The sequence below is a fragment of the Nelusetta ayraudi genome, unplaced genomic scaffold (genome assembly GCF_046127955.1).
Source record: "Nelusetta ayraudi isolate G7.1 ecotype Tasmania unplaced genomic scaffold, CSIRO-AGI_Nayr_v1 ptg000071l, whole genome shotgun sequence".
Classification (NCBI taxonomy): domain Eukaryota; kingdom Metazoa; phylum Chordata; class Actinopteri; order Tetraodontiformes; family Monacanthidae; genus Nelusetta; species Nelusetta ayraudi.
In genome coordinates this window covers 4495934-4513284 of record NW_027466121.1, presented here as the reverse complement: position 1 = coordinate 4513284, position 17351 = coordinate 4495934, and the positions used below count along the sequence as shown (strand labels likewise).

The following is a 17351-nucleotide window of genomic DNA, read 5'->3' as shown; positions in this document are numbered from 1 at the left end:
ATGCTATAGCACCTGTGGTGGACATAGGAAAGGTGGCGTGACAATTATTTCGTACAGAACGTGATAATGAACGTGATTTTTGACACACCAAGTCAACAAACTTTACAGTATTGGAAATAGGTAGGCTGTGAAGAAATGTTTTTTGCAAAGGAGCGAAAGAATCCTCCCATCTCCACAGAATTCAAAACAACATGTGTGATTTGTGTTGTTGGTTTGTTTGTTTGTTTGTTTGTTTGTTTATACAGACATTGGTGCAAAAGTAAGAGCAGTGCCTGCTGCGCCATAAAACGATGTCTGCTGCGAGACTGGACAATGGCAATGTGTGAGTCCAGGAACTGGTGTTATACACGGCAATACACTTAGTGCCGCAGTAAATATGTCATCTTACCCTCTTTCTGTCTTTTTCTCAACAGGAAAACCACACAGAACGCAATGAACAGTTAAGGAACTTATGTTTATTAGTTAAAATACATAAAGCTTCCAAACCATAATGAGGCATGTGGTTTGGAAAATTACTATTGTGCTTGTTTAATGGTGGGGGATATTTTCTACACTTCAACGGACATAAAAAGAAGTGTAATTCTTTTAATTCCTTTAGATCAACCCTTTAGCATCGACCACCGGGTGCACAGCCTTGAACCCTTACCATCTTCTGAGCTGACCGACCCACACGATGATGTCACTCTGCCCAGGCTGATCGGGGCTCTGCAGAGCAGACACAGCGTCAGGCAGATGATGCTTCAAGTACACAGCAGAGCAGGTGCCCGCTCGCGTTCTAGCTCAATACTCAGTGGTGGATTTGAAAGTTGCATTTCTGACGCTAAATCTTCTTTCATTGTTGAATTTAGCTGACGTTTTGAAGTCCATGCTGCAGCAACTGGACAGCGAGACCTTTTCCAAAGATGCTTTGATTCAGGAGCAAAATGTCAAACTGGCAGAGGGCGAAAACATTATCCACAGCAGCCAGGCAGTGATCGAACGCCTGGAGAAGAGAACCAAAATGCAAGAGCAACAGGTGAAAAACAAGACTTGTGCTACTCATTTGTGGGTTGCAGGTGTTTAGGTGTGCTTATCAGGTTTTTTTTGTTCATGTCCACGTGATTGTTGCAGATTGACATTCTGCAGAAAACGACTGAAATCTACGAGGAGGAAAGACGTTCTCTGCAGCAGGAGCTGGAAGCCAGAGAGCAGCAGCTGCAGAGGGAGCTCGCTGACAAGAGATGCATGGAGCAGCGGCTGGACAGTGTGGTCAGAGACAAACGACTCAAGTGGGAGAAAGAATGTGTGAGTTACTACCCACACAACAGGATTAAATGAGGCAGTCTTCACTCTAGATTTTAGATTTCCCAGTTTGCCTCTACAGCCCTGTAGCCATTCTACTTTTTTTCATGCAGGAAAGAAGAGTGAATGCTGTCGTCCTGGAGATGGAAAGGAAACTCAGGCTAAAAGATGAGTTGTTACACCAGCTCAGGGCGGTTGTGATGGACAATGAGACTGATTCAGAACATCAACCACGTCAGAAGCAAAAACGGGAGCCAAAGCCAGAAACCTTTCCTGAACAGAAATTGGCCTCTTCCACACCTCTTCCTGTATGTTTTGTTGACAATGCACCACATTTGTCACTGACTTCTATTAACTCAATATGTATTCTATTATCATGCATTTCTAAATTCCTCTGGCTAGTCTATAAAAGTGATCAAGTCACTAGAGTCGATTGCTCCCATCAATTTTTTTTAACCGGCGGCAAACCAAATTTTTCAAATTCATGAAAGTCTATAAAACTTTAAATTCGATGATTGGATGACAAGCCTGTACTGAATGATCTGCTTTCTATATGTGTTAAACCAAAAATTTTTGTGACTCTTTTTTTCCCCTCAGGACTCTGTGGTTCATCCTGGTCTCAGGCTATATCAGGACATTTCTTTTAATGTCGAGCAGTATGAAAGAGACTCAAGCCCTGCCCGCCACATCCTCACACCCAGCACCAGAGGCGGTGTTTCTGTGACAAGATGCAACCTTGAGGGGGCGTCTGAGAGTCCAGAATACCATTCATGTCACTCTCCTGGAATGGCCCAGTCCTCCACAGGTTCCTCTCTCAGGAAAGGAAGGAGGGCCAGCCGTTGGTCTGTGAAGAAAGAGGAGCCCAACATCTCTCCTTGGGAGAAAAGTGAGGGAAGCAAACAGGTCAGTGAGTGGTCTGCATAAATGCCGTCTATTTAAAAAATAAATAAATAAATAAACTGTTACGTGTTCCACAGAGGGAAACACCAGTTAGGCCACTGCACCGACGCTTTTCCAGTCGGAAGAAGATCCTGGATCACACACCGTCCTCGAGCCTGGACCTGGGTACAGTTCTGCAGCCCAACATCCCCAACGCCATCAAGGTGCGCTCACCCAATGAGAAAGACCTGTCCAAGTGCGACAGATACGTGTTGACCCACCAGGAGGTCGTCTCTGACGGGGAGATTAGGACCAAGCTTATCAAGGCATGCAACAGTGCAAAGCTAATATGTGGCCTGTAAAATATCTTATTTCCTATTATTTAATCGTCAACGTCACGTTATTAATAAACCAAAATGTTCATGTTTACCCCTTGTGCTTGTAGGGTGACGTGCTGAAAACCAGAGGAGGAGGACGGGCCGTCCTGTTCACGGACATCGAGACGCTGAAACAGGAACTCACCCCGGTCCCAAGATAGCACCTCAAAGTGCATCTCAGTAAAGAACGAACTAAACGCCCCTCTTAGATTTGATCTGAGACACATAACAGTGAATCTGAATGTAATGTGAATGTATCTTGTTGTCAGTACTGCCGTTCTGGAAATAAGACCTGGTGCAAAAATGAGTCCTACCCAGTTTACCTGCAAGTCAACTGTCATTGTTATTGATTGACACTAATGATATTTGATAAATCAATTTTCATGTAATACTACTATTATTTTGGTTTTTGTTCTCAGTGCTAAATCTTAAAACGTACTGTTTGCCATGTATGCAGAATGTTGTGCTTTTGTTGAAAAGATATGCTATGTAAACAAATAATAGCATGCGTACATTCCTCCCACTGCATTTATGTTATGGTTCCTCTTTTCTTCTGCAACTTGTTTCCGGTTTTCATTTTATATACTAACAAACATTTAGTTTCTGCAACGATTTTGTTTTCCCTTTGTTTTATTTTTTTATTTTTTTACCCAGATTAATATACTAACTATAGATGGCTGCGCAGGGTAGTATAAATAATGTGTGCGCGAGTGAATCAGTTGATAAGTTGTACTGGAATTTTGTTTCCTGTGATACACAAAAATAAAACTTGTGTTGCCTTAAAACGAGTTTTTACGCCATTACGTTTTTAGGACCTGTTGTCAACTGCATCCTGGTGTGATTCCCAGATACGGTAGGGGGCGATATTTAGCATCGTCCGCGCTGTGAACCCAGAAGAAGACAAAACACTCGTCGGTCGCAGTACTAAGACGTCACGCGCTGAATGATGACGTAATCGTAGAGCGGCACCGTTTCAGAGTGGAATGGGAGCTAGCGGTTTTTCCCATATTTTGGTCGTTTAATCCGTGAATGGCGCCGAAACAGGACCCGAAACCTAAATTTCAAGAAGGTAACGGCGCGCCTGTTTGATTTGGCGCTTGGTTTTCTGTGTCTTTTGGTGCCGAGACCGGGCCGAAACATCCCCGGGCTCTCGGCTTAGCTTTGTCAGAGGAGACAACAGGAGCAGCAGCGTAGCCTGGTTAGCTCTTATTGTTGTGCTCCAAACCAATCTGCATGCTTTCTCTCGTTTCTGAGCGGGATTGCAGAGTGGCCGTGCGCGCGCCACCTTTACGCATTCGCCCACGAGTTATCCCACTGCTACCTATGCACGCATCGTCTTGTACATGTCAGATAGCTCGCCTACAGGGCTTGAATTGCAACTCTCTGATAGCCAGCAGTGGATGCCGAGGTGGGAAACATCGAGCTACGCCAACCGTCGTCCGTTGCGGCTGCTTCTAACGCATCAATAACAAGAGAGGGCGACTGCAGCGGCAGCACAGTTATTTAAAAGTGATGTTCTGATTATCAGGCTCTCCTGAGAGGGAACTGCTCGTGCTTATCTTACAGTCCATGCATGCCTACGTAAACGAAAGCATCCAACCAACAGAGACTGACGTGGACGACCCTGGTTAAATGCTGCAAACACAAAACAGAACATTTCTCCGAAAGGCTCTCCTTCCATCTGCAGGGCCACTTCACAGTTTAACTGCACAATTCATTACAGCGTTATTCATTTGCGTTACCTCCCCCTTTTCTTTCTGCAGCTGCAGTCACAGCAACATCAAAATAAACGCCTAAAAGCATTTGTTTGCAGTCATGCAGGACTAATTTGCTCAGATTTTTTTTCACATGATGGAACCAATCCCTAAGAATAAATACGTAGTTGGAGCCATTGCATTGTATTTGCCCACTCTTTCCAACTCCAGACGAGTTATGAGTTAATTTCTTTGTAAACCAGTCTGTGTGCAAAATGTTCAGTTTGCTCAGTGGGCTCATTTTGTGTTGTGTGTGTCCTGTTCAGGTGAAAGAGTGCTGTGTTTTCATGGGCCATTGCTCTACGAAGCAAAGGTAGGCTTTCTCTCTGCACGGTGGGTCCTCTTTGTCTTTGCCACGAAGACTTTTAACTACCAACTGTCTCTTCTTTTTTCCCCCCGCAGTGTGTTAAGATAAACATCAAGGATAAACAAATCAAATACTTTATTCATTACAGCGGCTGGAACAAAAAGTGAGTTGTTTTTTTGTTGTTGGTCCAAACAAATTTGAAAACCTACAACTAGCGTGATGATATGTTCATTCATTTATACGCCAGTTGCTTTATTTCTTGGTGTTTTCCATCTTCCAGTTGGGACGAATGGGTTCCTGAAAGCAGAGTTCTGAAATATGTGGACAGTAATCTGCAAAAACAAAAAGAGCTTCAGAGGGCAAATCAGTGAGTGTTTCATCTGAGTCTAAGATTTACAGCCGCCAGTCAGTTCTCTCATCACTTCAGCATATTTAGCTGCATGATGTTCTGGTGTGTAGTCTTCATTCATTTGGAACGCTGGACAGTGCGCCATTACTAATTGCTACTTCATAACTATTTGAAATTAATGGAATGTGTTGTCCTTTTTTTTTTTTTTTTTGCATTATTTTAATCAATTTGCTTGCAACATGCAGAGACCATTATGTGGAAGGAAGAATGAGGGGTGCTGCGCCGAATAAGAAGATACCCACTGCACCGCAGAAAAATGATGTGTGAGTTCCGTAGTCTTTCCCTATTCTGACGCGTTAACTTTGAAAAATCCATTTCATTGCGTTTGTCTCATGCAACATGAGACTCAGATGGGTCGAGATCAGACTTTCATTTCTGACATCACAGCAGCAAGAAGCGCATCTGTGTGATTCCACAGCGACACGAGTGCGATCAGAGACTTCAAGTTGTTGACATGAAAGCAGTTTTTGTTTTGTTTTGTTTTGTTTTTTAAATCTAATTGTTTCTCTTTAAAAAAAAAAATACTCTGGCACCTATACCAGGTGCAGCTCATCAACTGACATGGATCACATGATCCAGCGTGGCAGGAAGTTCATCCAAGCAGGAAATGTGTGCAGATAGTAATCATGTGACCGTGGAGTGAAGCTGCTGCTTCCTGTCTTCACCACCTTGCTTAGCCTCCACAATGAGCCAGAGCGTTTCAAGCCCTGCTGTTTAACTTTGAGCGGCAGTACGTGGTAGAAACTGAAGTGATGCCAGGCTGACATGAGGTAATGGAGCTAATGTCAAGTAACCAAAGCCAAATGCGGCTAACTGAGGCAAATGCTAACAAACAGAAGCCAATTTCTACTATGTTTTGCTCATTGCCATTAAATGGAGGGAAAGAAACATCAGGCTTTGTGGCTAAGTGAAGCTAAACTGAGCTATTCATTTAAAATAGAATTTGGGGGTGAATTCGAGTCAGCCATCAGGCACGCAATCAGCAATTGCCATTAATGTTCCAGTTTTTATTTGTAGCAGTAGGCCAGGATTAAACATGTAAACAAGTCTTTGGATCAGCACACATAGTTGCTGTGCTGCCAGTGTCCATTTATTAATGTAGGCACTTCATCTTTGATGAAATCTGATGTTTTTTTTTCTTTCATATCAATCATATCAGTTTTGTTTTAACACATTTTTTTTTTTTGTCTTTTGTAGGAAAACCAAAAAGAACAAACAGAAGAGTGAGTACATCGGTTCTGTTTCGCTGTAATTGCAAATACACAAACGTGGCGTCTTCTCTGATCAGGACCTTAGTTTCATCTTCGTCTGTGCAAGCAGCGAAACTTAAGAATAAACAAGAATTAGCACCGCTCACACAGAGGCGGTGTGGTGTAAAACCACTGATGTGATTACATCTCAAGTGTCCTGCTTGTGCAGCTCCTGGGGCAGGAGAAGGGACCAGTTCAGGAGGAGACCCAACGCACCCTCCACGAAAGAAGAGAGCTCGTGTCGACCCCACGGTGGAAAGTGTAAGTTAGCAAAGCCGCCGCTCCTCCGCCTCGCCAGACTGATTCTTGTTGACAAAATAATGAGCCGCGCCAGCAGCGAAGTGATGAAGCCGTTAAATGTTGTGCAACCACAGCTGCACCGTGGCTCTGTCATCACGGCCGCACGCATGCATGTTTTTGCTAAGCAACCCACGTGTTTGTTGATGTGAGCAGGAGGAGACGTTTATAAATCGAGTGGAAGTTAAAGTGAAAATCCCAGAGGAGCTGAAGCCGTGGCTTGTGGACGACTGGGACCTGATTACGCGGCAAAAACAGGTGTGTCAAGCAGTCTCAGACTCTCACTGGTATTTGTTATTTCCTGACCCGTTTTTCTTTTTTTATTCTTCAGTAGAAAAAAAAACTCTTGAAAATCGATTCTCGCTGTTTTTATGTTCCAGCTTTTCCATCTTCCTGCCAAAAAGAACGTTGACGCTGTGCTTGAAGATTATGCAAACTATAAGAAATCAAGAGGGAATTCTGACAGCAAGTAATACTGCAAATTTGTTGTTTTTTTCCCAACTTGCACAAAGTAATTATTAACCACGTGGTCAATTTAAACAAATTGATTTTTTGTTGTTGTTTTTTTGCAGAGAATTTGCTGTGAACGAGGTCGTCGCCGGTGTCCGGGAATATTTCAACGTCATGCTCGGAACGCAGCTTCTCTACAAATTTGAGCGGCCGCAGTACGCGGACATCCTGGCAAACCATCCGGAGACGTCCATGTCTCAGATCTACGGCGCTCCTCACCTTCTCAGACTCTTCGGTAAATAATGTCACCCTGCACTGGCAGAGAGCTCGCCACCATTTTCACTCCCCCCCCCCCCCCCCCCCCCCCAAGACCTTGAAAAAAAGAAAACTGGATTTCTCGTGGCCGAGCCCTCAGTTCATACTGCCTTTTTTAATCATTGTTTTGTGCGTTCATATTGTAACAAGCCTGAAAAGAAAATAGTGTGTGCCATGTTGGATGTCCAAACTTGCCTGAAGTTCCCTCGAAGCAAGAGTTGATAATCAGTGCTTCACATTCAGTTGAATTCACGATCACAGAAATGAGTGTTGGGCCGTGTGTGTTTTTTGTTTTTTTTGCAGTGCGAATTGGAGCCATGCTGGCGTACACTCCCCTGGATGAGAAGAGCCTGGCACTGCTGCTCAGTTACCTGCAAGACTTCTTGAAGTGAGTGTCGGCCGAGCCTCTGTGGGCTAACACAGCTAAACAACCGGGGACGGTTGATATATTGTTCTGTTTGATTGCTTGGAAGAAAAAAAATATACTCCATCCAAACATAATGCGCTATTTTCACTTGAATTGAACTGGTCATGTGACCCCCGCACATCACGTCCGGTGATGTGTAAATGCGGGGAAAGAAAAGTGTTTCCATGACACTTTTGTGATACACCTCCATATTGATACTTCCGAAAGGCCACCTCATGAGAGGGTAAAACCTTTTTGCCACATTTGAGAGGTTTTTGGAAGTTTCTGTGTTTCCATGACCAGTTTTTTTATTACGATATTTAGGTTTTGCGCAATTCTAGCGGTAATGGAAACGCAGCTGATGTCCTTTTCATTTCAGGTACCTTGTGAAAAACTCCGCTTCGCTCTTCAACACCAACGACTACGAAGTTGCTCCCCCCGAGTACCACCGCAAGGCCGTCTAGGAGGCGGCTCTTTTTTTTTTGTTCCGTTTTGTTTTTGTATTTCAGGATCGGAGGCCTTTGCGTGTGGAAGTTCGGAAGTCGCGCTCTTTCCTTTTTCGAAAGGACACGATTTTTCCAAGAGAGCCTGTTTGGAGAGCGGATATCTGTCCATGGAGGAAGAATTAGAGCGAGATGTCACTAATCCTCGGACATATTGATTTTGTTTTGTGTGGAAAGCTGCTGAAAAAGCTCTTCCTGCATCGCTCCATTTTCAAGCACCACGTTTAGTTGCTTTGGCACTTCATTTGTCGAGGGCTTTCTGAAAGGAACCCAACCCATTTTTTTTTTGGTTTGTTTGTTTCCTGTTTTGGTCCAGATGCTCTTGTAGACAGTCGTTCTTTTCTAATAAAACCCTTTTATTCCGGAACCTCTTGTTTTGAAGCGAGTCACTGAGAGCCCTGCTCCTAAAAACTATCCTGCGAACGACCTCTTCATCCAATCTGTCCAGGCTGCTCCGGGATTTCCACATGCTTTATTAATCTCTCAGATTATCCCGTCATGTCTCCACTTTATTTATTTAACTTTGGATGTATGTGAGTGGCTTCCACACACACATGCACACACACACAGGCTGCCATCTGGTTCACTTCAGTTAATTTTGGCTTTAGCAACTGCAGCCTAGAGTCCAACAAATGACAGAAAACAGGATGCAGAATGAGCCGCACATGTGGTCTGAATTTAAACACAAAGGCTACGTGCTGCGCGCTCCTTACCACGATGAGGGTTAAACACGATTCCCCAGAGCAGGGGTGACCCAGACCAAGACATTACCAAGACTAGAGAGTATTGAGACGACCAAGTGTTTATATATCCAAGAAAAAGACAACAACAAAACAGAAAAAAATCATCAGTATCTTTTTTTAAATTCAAGTTCAACTTCTAAATTGAACAGCAACATCTCTTTTCAGCAAGGTGTCTTTTAATATGCTTGCTGGGTGTTTGTCCGTGCTGAGGCTCTTTGATGGTGTTTCTCACTTTGCCACATTGATGGCCTTTCATCGTTGCTGGGTTCCCATGGCATTGCAAAGATGGACATGCTAAATAATTTGACGATGCAACAATGATTTCAAAGATCATTTTTACGATTTGTTGCCTTGCAAGTAACACGGTACTCCTGGCTTTAACACAGTAGGTCCGCCCACTTCCGCCCGTGATCTCAAAACTGCAGGCACTGATGATTAAAGGGAATGGAACCTATTAACAGGGAGTGCTTAGCAATTTGGGGCCCCTATGACCAAAAATTGGGTCAGGGCCCCTCTCCTATACATAGCGTATTAATAGCGGTGTCCTCTGGGGCAACAGCCATTACTGCTGGGCCTGTACAATCGCCAAATCAAATCAAAGTCTCCTCCTGCTCACATCAAAATGTTGAAATAACCCTTTAAACGCTCGCTCGCTCAAGTTACCTGTCCAGTAGCTAAGCGATGAAGCAAAATGTAATTGTATTATTTATTTTATTTTTGTCAACAGAGCAAGAACGCTATTACTAGTCCTCAACTTTTCTCACACCTTTGTCATTAAAGTCATTATTTCTCTTTAGTTTACTTCCCTCAACTTTGGGGCGTCATTGTTATACGAAGAAAACAACACTTGAAATAAAATAAATAAGAATTTACAGTATATCACTAAGAAGGTACAGGCTTGTTTACATCTACTCTTTTACAAAAAGAAGAATTAGATGAAAAAGGAGCGAAAAAAAACAAACCGACAATAAACAGGCAAGAGGAAGGGAAGCGAAGAAACAAGACCATTTGCTGTGTTGGCTGTGCTGTAAAAAAAAAAAAAAAAAGAAGAAAAGAAAATACAAACAGCGACATCAAGTGGTGACGTTTTAGATTGCAGCGTCTTTCACTCTTTCGCGCCTCCTGTGCTGCTGGTAAGCTACGGTGGCCTGCACACCCAAACATGGACACCTCGTCCACCTTCGTTTTTTTTTTTTTTTTTTTTTTTGAGGCACAAACAGGCACTCTAATCATGAAAAACACAGCGAGGCGGGCTGGATTGTCCGCATCAGGCTTCCTTAGAATTATTTGGTCATATGATATTATGAAAACCGTTGTAAAGGTAGGAAAACCAAATTACTTTTATTGTACTGCGATTATACACTTTTATTAAAGTATTTATGGGAAGTATATCAGTATTATTCCAATATAAAAATCATTAATCACGCCAAATCTGACAACCCCCCCGTCACCCCCCTGCCCGCGCCCCCCCAAGTTAGCCTGTGTTCCCGCCTCCTGCCACCTGGCTGACGAACACCAGCTGCCGCCAATTAGCCTCAGCAGAATAAAAGAACTCTCTCACCACATCAAATCATCACAAGCCTGCTGCAGCCAGCTGCACCGGTCAACACTGACAAGTAACAGAAGTAAATTCTGATGTAGTTCTTATAAATCCAGCTGAGACTCCATGGGGAGAAGAAGCGTGTGTGTTTGTGGTGCAGTGAGGGGGCAGCAGTGGTGATGGTGGTTTCTGCTGCTGGGCTGCGGGACTGAGATGTATTAAACAAGGAGACAAATGCGTCGGAGAAGTAACATTCATCTGCCGAGGGGACATCACAACGGCGGCAGAGTCTGAGTGATTGCTGATTTGAAGGCCTCGCCTCGGTGAGCGCTTTCAGTTTTGAGGGGGAAAAAAAAAATCTGACTATTCATTTGAACCTTCCACTCTGCGTCCATCTCCAGGGAGATCTGATCCAACATCACTTTACTGTGTACGGAAAGAAACATTGTTTTTGAATTGAAACCAGATCCCCCCTCCCCTCCCCGCCCCCCCCCCCTCCTCCTCCTCCTCACCGCTCTGTGGCCTTCTGTAGTGTTTCAGGACGCTTTCCCCCTCCAGCCTCCCACCTCTCCACAGCACTGATGTCGCCCCCCCCCCCCACCCCCGACATGAAAAAGACTCGCGGAATATTAGTTTCAGACTTATTTGCGGTCTCGTCGGTGTCGGCCCCCTCGCTGTTGTTATGGCAAGAGCTATGTGGAGCGTTTCAAGAGGTCGCCTTTAATCCAATTTCCAGCAGGGGAACCAGAACCAGATGTGTTTTCACTTCAGTTTGCTCTGCGGATCACAGCTCCCCTGTGCCTCTTAACAGCCAATCACACCGACCCCCCCTCCCGCCCTCCCTCTCAGGAGCTCTGCAGATGTGTTCAGGGAGAGCCGTTTCTCTCTTGGCTCTATCTACTGCCGGGATCGACTTCTAAGTTATGTGTCAGGGTCACCACCAGTGTGGCTCTGGGTGCTGACTGTCAGCACTCCCCGAGCAGTCTGTCTTATGAGAGCGGCCCCCAGTCTGATTGATGTTTTCAGCAGGTTTTCCTCCCGTTTGGAGACGCACTTCAGACGAGTCTCCAGGAACCTTTTCTTTCTGTTTTTTTTTCCTTTTTAAAGCATCGATCAAAGAAGCGTCTCCGGTTGTATCGGCCTTCGAAGAAGATCACAGAGTGGATACATCAAAATGTTTCACCCTGTACAGCTTTGTTTTCCGCACCTTTTCACATGTCGTATTATTTATTAAACACTCGGTACTAACTGGAATTTTGAATGTAGAAATGATTGTGTCCCCAGTTTACTGATTATTTGTTTGCCGTAGATATGTTTTAATTGTGTAGCTGCTTTACATTTGGCCTGACAACGGCCCGGCGGAGAGTCCGCACTGTGGCTGGCGGCCCCGGGTTCAATCCCGGGTCACGTCATACCTAAAGTGTCCTCCGAGCGGCGCTCTTTGAGCGTCCTCCTTGCGTTGGTCCCCAAGCTTTGACAAATGATACATTTTTCCTTAGGGTGTGGGGGGTGGAGGGGGCACAGGGTGAGATCATTACTCACACTGGAGTGGCAATAAGAAGATACCTTGAAATGTCCACATGACTCTTAATTGTTACTGGAGTTGTTTCAGTGTTTTCAGCGTGACCTTGTAACAGTCGTCCCATGTGTCAGAGCGGTGTCTTTTAACCTCTATGGAGCCACGGCAGATTTTTTTACATTGAAAAAATCCCATGGCACACCACCAACCAAAATATTATAAAATGACTCTTTTTATGACTATTGTGTCTTAATTTGTTTGCACTGAGTCAGGGTAAAACCTGGGCCGGTTCAGATGCACACAGTGACATCCTGTTTGGAATTGAGGGAGAAAAAAAAAATGCTTACGTCCCTTTGAAAGCACAGTCACTCGAGAATACAATGTTATTGTTTTTTCAGACCAATGAAGTGAAATTGAATATATTTCTGGCATACAGACTAGTGCACTGCAGCACAGTGGTTGAAAAACACTGTATTATAGAACAGGAAATATTGTCCATTTTATACTAATATAATAATAGCTAATATAATAACCTAACTAATATAATTGTTCTCAATTAATAATAAACTTAAACCAGCTTGTTCGTGCTGTCAGGGTTAGAGTTGCATTAAAGTTCTTTTCCATGTCTTGTTTCCCAAAGAAGAAAATCCATCCAGCCAATCATCAAGTCAGAAATACATGTTTAAAACAAATATTCTACATCAATCAATAAAGACATGACTTCAGATGCTGAAGTGTAGAAGTATCCGACCTTTTTTCAAATTATACCCCCTTTTGTGGGGAGGGGGGCTGTGGCCACCACTGGCCACCATGTGGCTACACCCCTGCTCAGGAAGAAAACTATCTCAAACTAAACAAGCGAATCAGTTCCCTTTAATCAAGACTCCTTAAAAGAGCTGCCCTAAGGATTTGCTAGTCGCTTTATATACACAGTGTAACTTATATGTGTATATTATAGTCACTCTTACTTCAAGGAAAACGTGCTAGGTTACACAAACAGTATGTCCATGGTCATTGCTATCTGATTGACTTTTTTTAATATACAAATATCTGTCAAAGGTTTTGCTTAACTCGCTACAATGTAAACATGAATCCAAAATGATGGAGGAGATTTCCACTGCGGGAAACCAGAGCTCGACTTCGGTGTAGTGTTCCGTGTTGGCCACCAGATGACATGATTTCACGCGTCGCCTCTGTAGCCGGGCACTTTTTCTATTCCACTTAACCACTAAAATTTGTGTGCTGTGGTTTTTCACGCGAGGTATACTGTGACACCGTTTGGATCCTTTGTGTAATTCCTCTGTGTAACTGTTTTCCCAGGCAATGTGTCCTGTAACGGGAGACGTCTCGCTGCTCAAACACCCCTCCGTCCATCTGACCAGACACCGAATCTCACCCTTGATTAGAGACGTTTGTGCCGTGCACGACTCCTCCAGATCGAGCCCATCTGTTTCGTACTGGAGGTGAAAAACTGTCGGCGTTTAATGTGGTCGTGAATGTTTCCCCAGACACGAGAGTTAGCGGTCGACTAATTACAATGTGGGCACGCGGCCTCGTCAGCGCGCCGCTGCCAGGGTCTTGTGTGACTGTGTGTCATTAGTTTTGGAAAAGCGCGTTGCTACAAAAGGCCGCGGTCTCCCCTGTGTCATTAAAGCATGAAAGCGCACGCCCCGCTCTTCTGCAGGAGGAATTTGCAAGACATAAACAGTCTGTAAAATGGAAAAAACTACATCTGCGTTCATTTGTTTCCCCGAAAGGCGGCCAGGTTTGGCAAATCCTCCTGAAATTCTTTCCAATAAGAGCGCAGGCTCCAAATGACCGGGAAAGACTGTTTGATTCATCTGCTTGCGCTGCGGCGGAGTAATAGCGGTTTTGTGCACATGATCTCCACTCAGGGGAGAATTAAGAGTGTGTGTGTGTGTGTGTGTGTGTGTGTGTGTGTGTGTGTGTGTGTGTGTGTGTGTGATCTTTCAGTCCAAAGAGCAGCCATCGGGGCGATGATGAAACTTTTCCTGACCTCTTCATTCACAAAAAAAAACCCAATTCATTTCAAGACTTCATCTACTCATTTGTCCAGATGATGGGTGAATAATACAGCCTTGAAACAAAAAGGTGAAACTTGTTGTCTGATCTACTCGTAAAGATGCCAAAAATAAAACCTGCCTCAGTGTCACAGATTTAGCAGCACATTGCAACGCCTGTTTAGTTCTCATGGGGGCAGCGTTTTGTCTGTCATCACTTTAAGTTTCAGCTACCGAACATAAATGACAGCCCCACCTGCAGGCTAAATGATTTTTCTGCCAGAGTGAAGGTGACTTTAGGATCAGTTTGCAAATATTTCAGCAAATGCCCTTTCGGGATAAAAAACAAAAACATCCTGGTGCTAATCCCTGTTTAACCAATTGATTTCACGGTTGTCTTACGACAGCTGTGATGTTATGATTTCATGCCCTCCGCGGCTATTTGGTGGATGGTGATCTTAAAACTCGACCTTCACTTTTTGTTAGTGAGTATTTTTTCTCTTTGTGGTGTTGCAGTTGAACCAGGCACGCTTGATATAATTACACTTTTTAGTCTTGAGTCTGTGAGAGAGTGTGGTTAATAGACAGACATAATTCTCTTTTTTAAAAGTGTTTCGCCAGCGTCCTTCAGTGCGTGGTAGATATTAGCGGTGCAATTCTGACTTGAGTTACAATAAGACTATTTGGTAGCTGAAAGCTCTGGTCCCTTGTGTTGACACAGTTAAAAACAAGACCACAACGTAGAGGCTGAGATCTGCCTTTAGAAGCGGGAAACATACTAACGAGATAAACAGTCATCTTTTTTTTCTTCCTGCTTCATCTAAAAAAAAAAAAAAAAGAAAGTCTATTAAAAAGAAAACAAGCTCTCAAAGTCACATTTCGTTCCAGCTTCCCTAAAGTACACCGCAGTCATTCTTACTGATATATTTATGTTACTGAAATAACCTGCCAAAACTGTGTGTCATGGAACTAGGCTGGACACCTGGATGAGCCCTGCGTGCTTGGCGGAGAACTTGGGTCCATTCTGCGGGTTCCATTTGCCCAAGCTGAAGTGTGTTTATTGATGAAATCGCAGACCTCGCTGCCATTAGCCAGAAAAGTGTGTTTTCTTTTGATGTTGTTTGGGTGTCTGAGGCCGGCAAGCTTGCAGCTCTGAATATCTAAATAAGCCTGTGCGCTCATTAGGCTGAACGCTGAGCGAAAAACACCTTTTTTTTTTCACGTCACCTCAGTAAACAGCTTAACGCGAACCTCTTTCATCTGCCATCTCCTCCCCAGTCTCAAGCGTGGCTTTGATCCACGTATGAGTGCAGCTCCACACCGAGGCCTTGTCTCAATGTTAGTTTAGATTGCCGATAAGCTGGCCGCCACGGAAGACTCACTCTCTACAACAACCCTGTTCATCTGAGAGTTGAGTTCACTCCTGTAAATAAGGTACAGCAGCGCGGTGGCGTGGGGTGACGGTGACCAGAGGGCATTGGGGCCAAATGTTTGTGGACGTGGATAGTAGAGAGCAAAAAATATATAAAATACAAATAAATAATAATATAATAAATACGGGCAGATCCTTGATACCTTAGCTTTTAGTGGCGTCTCCCCACCAAAGTTTCCTTTTTTTGTGAGAAGAAACCCACAGAGTGGTGATAAAAATTCATCAACCCAACCAAATGACGAAGCCCAACACAACCTGCAGAGGGCAGATTTTACTCAGAAATAAAAAGTTAAAGTGACGCTAGAGGAAGAAGAAGAAGCTCGATTTTGCTTTGTAGCTGCACAAGTGCCAGAACATTTGAATGTCTGGTCCGGAGTTTTCTAAGACTTCCGGGTTCAACAGAGTGTTCGGTCCATCCTGCTGTTGAGCAACAACATCTGCTCTTAACATCCTCCCGTTTGGTGTTTTAGCCTACAACTTCCACACTGTTTTAGGTCACCTATTGAATAATTCTCAGGTATTTAGTTGTCAACGAAAACTCCAATTAGACAGTCTCAGCTTTCCAGAAAACAAATCATTCAACCTTCCGTTTGACAACATCCTGCAAAAAAAAAAAAAAAAAAAAATCTTGACGTCTGAGACATCAAAGACTGCGTCTGATCGAGTTTCAGAAGATCACGATCAGCCGTTTAAAAACACTGGTAAGGTTTAAGAGTGTTTTGTGTGATTATACTTTGGTTTACAACAAGTTAGAAATGTGTCAGTTGAATCAATGTAAGCGTGCATTTATAATTTGTAACGCCAATGAGCTAACACAGGAAATGTATTGATTTATTTATTTTCTCTCCTTACAAGTTTATTATTATTTTTTTTAATCTATAAATCCTTAGCAAATTCCTGCATTTAGTTTCACTTGGCCTTTTGAAGTATTACAGTCTAGTTTTTACAGAATCTGTGAACGTGTGACACAACAGTCCTGCTTTAAATTGTCTACCGCTGCTGTAGTGCTGGTACCAGGATTCAGGTATGATGATTGATTGAGCATCATTCCTCATCTGTTCCTTCTAAAGCCCAAACTAAAAACCCTTTTTTTGTCTAACAAAATCAGAAAGCATGTTATAGTATTTCTTCTTCTTCTTCTTCTTCTTCTTCTTCTTCTTCTTCTTCTTCTTCTTCTTCTTCTCCTCCAAATAAACTGCTCACTAAGACGGGCAGCAGGACGCTAAGTAAGTGCTCTGCTGCGGCGGTGCTGATGTCTCGTTAGAAGCCCTGAAGCGAGGCAGCGGCATCAACTGCGCTGCTGGTCAGTTCCTGCCTGAGTGATTCCACGTGACCTCGGCGTGCCACAGCTTTGCCCTCCGTGTTCAAACTATCCGTGTTGCTTGTTGACAGCAGCTCCCTTCTGGGGCGGCCGGGCATCGGCGCGATGTTGACCTCCTGCCAGCCTGCCGGAGACGAGGAGGAGGGGGATGAGGAGGAGGAGGGAGTGAAGAGGCTTCAGAGGAGGAGAAGGAGGAGGAGGAGGAGGAGGATTTCCTGACAGCTCCTTGACTGACCTAATATGCAAGTCCACACACACACACACACACAAACACACATGAGAGAAATTACCCAGCTCTCACGCAACCTCCCCGCGTATTTCCGCCATGTGTGAGTCAAAGGTCAAAGCATTAATTTACGAAATTGCTACTTTCTTTTTTACTTCCCACACCTTTCTTTGCACTCTGTTATGAGTCGTCGGGCGGATAACGACGCCGGTGTTCAGTCGGTTGTCGCTCAACCCGCAGCCTGATATAATGCAGCGTGAGCGCCACCTCATGTCCTGCGGCTTGTTGTTGACAGCGAGAACTGGCATTACACTACATGGT

General features: G+C 44.0%; 2 protein-coding genes across 3 annotated transcripts; both read left to right on the top strand.

The window, feature by feature from the left end:
- Positions 1 to 304: 304 nt before the first annotated feature.
- LOC142899147 (kinesin-like protein KIF23) lies at positions 305 to 3322 on the top strand. Its single transcript, XM_076042606.1, has 7 exons — positions 305 to 439; positions 599 to 760; positions 849 to 1015; positions 1111 to 1284; positions 1395 to 1589; positions 1879 to 2184; positions 2259 to 3322. The coding sequence occupies exons 1-7, from the start codon at positions 433 to 435 to the stop codon at positions 2520 to 2522; spliced, it is 1275 nt and encodes a 424-aa protein (XP_075898721.1). The 5' UTR covers positions 305 to 432; the 3' UTR covers positions 2523 to 3322.
- A 129-nt stretch (positions 3323 to 3451) lies between these two features.
- Positions 3452 to 8595, top strand: morf4l1 (mortality factor 4 like 1). 2 transcript variants are annotated; one of them, XM_076042743.1, is made up of 12 exons: positions 3452 to 3606; positions 4558 to 4604; positions 4694 to 4761; positions 4879 to 4965; positions 5193 to 5270; positions 6205 to 6230; positions 6427 to 6518; positions 6711 to 6812; positions 6935 to 7023; positions 7127 to 7299; positions 7623 to 7707; positions 8105 to 8595. In XM_076042743.1, the coding sequence occupies exons 1-12, from the start codon at positions 3567 to 3569 to the stop codon at positions 8187 to 8189; spliced, it is 972 nt and encodes a 323-aa protein (XP_075898858.1). In that variant the 5' UTR covers positions 3452 to 3566; the 3' UTR covers positions 8190 to 8595. The 2 variants fall into 2 exon arrangements, with proteins under 2 accessions (XP_075898858.1, XP_075898859.1); XM_076042744.1 differs by lacking the exons at positions 3452 to 3606; positions 4558 to 4604; positions 4694 to 4761; positions 4879 to 4965; positions 5193 to 5270 and adding an exon at positions 5555 to 5777.
- Positions 8596 to 17351: the final 8756 nt, after the last annotated feature.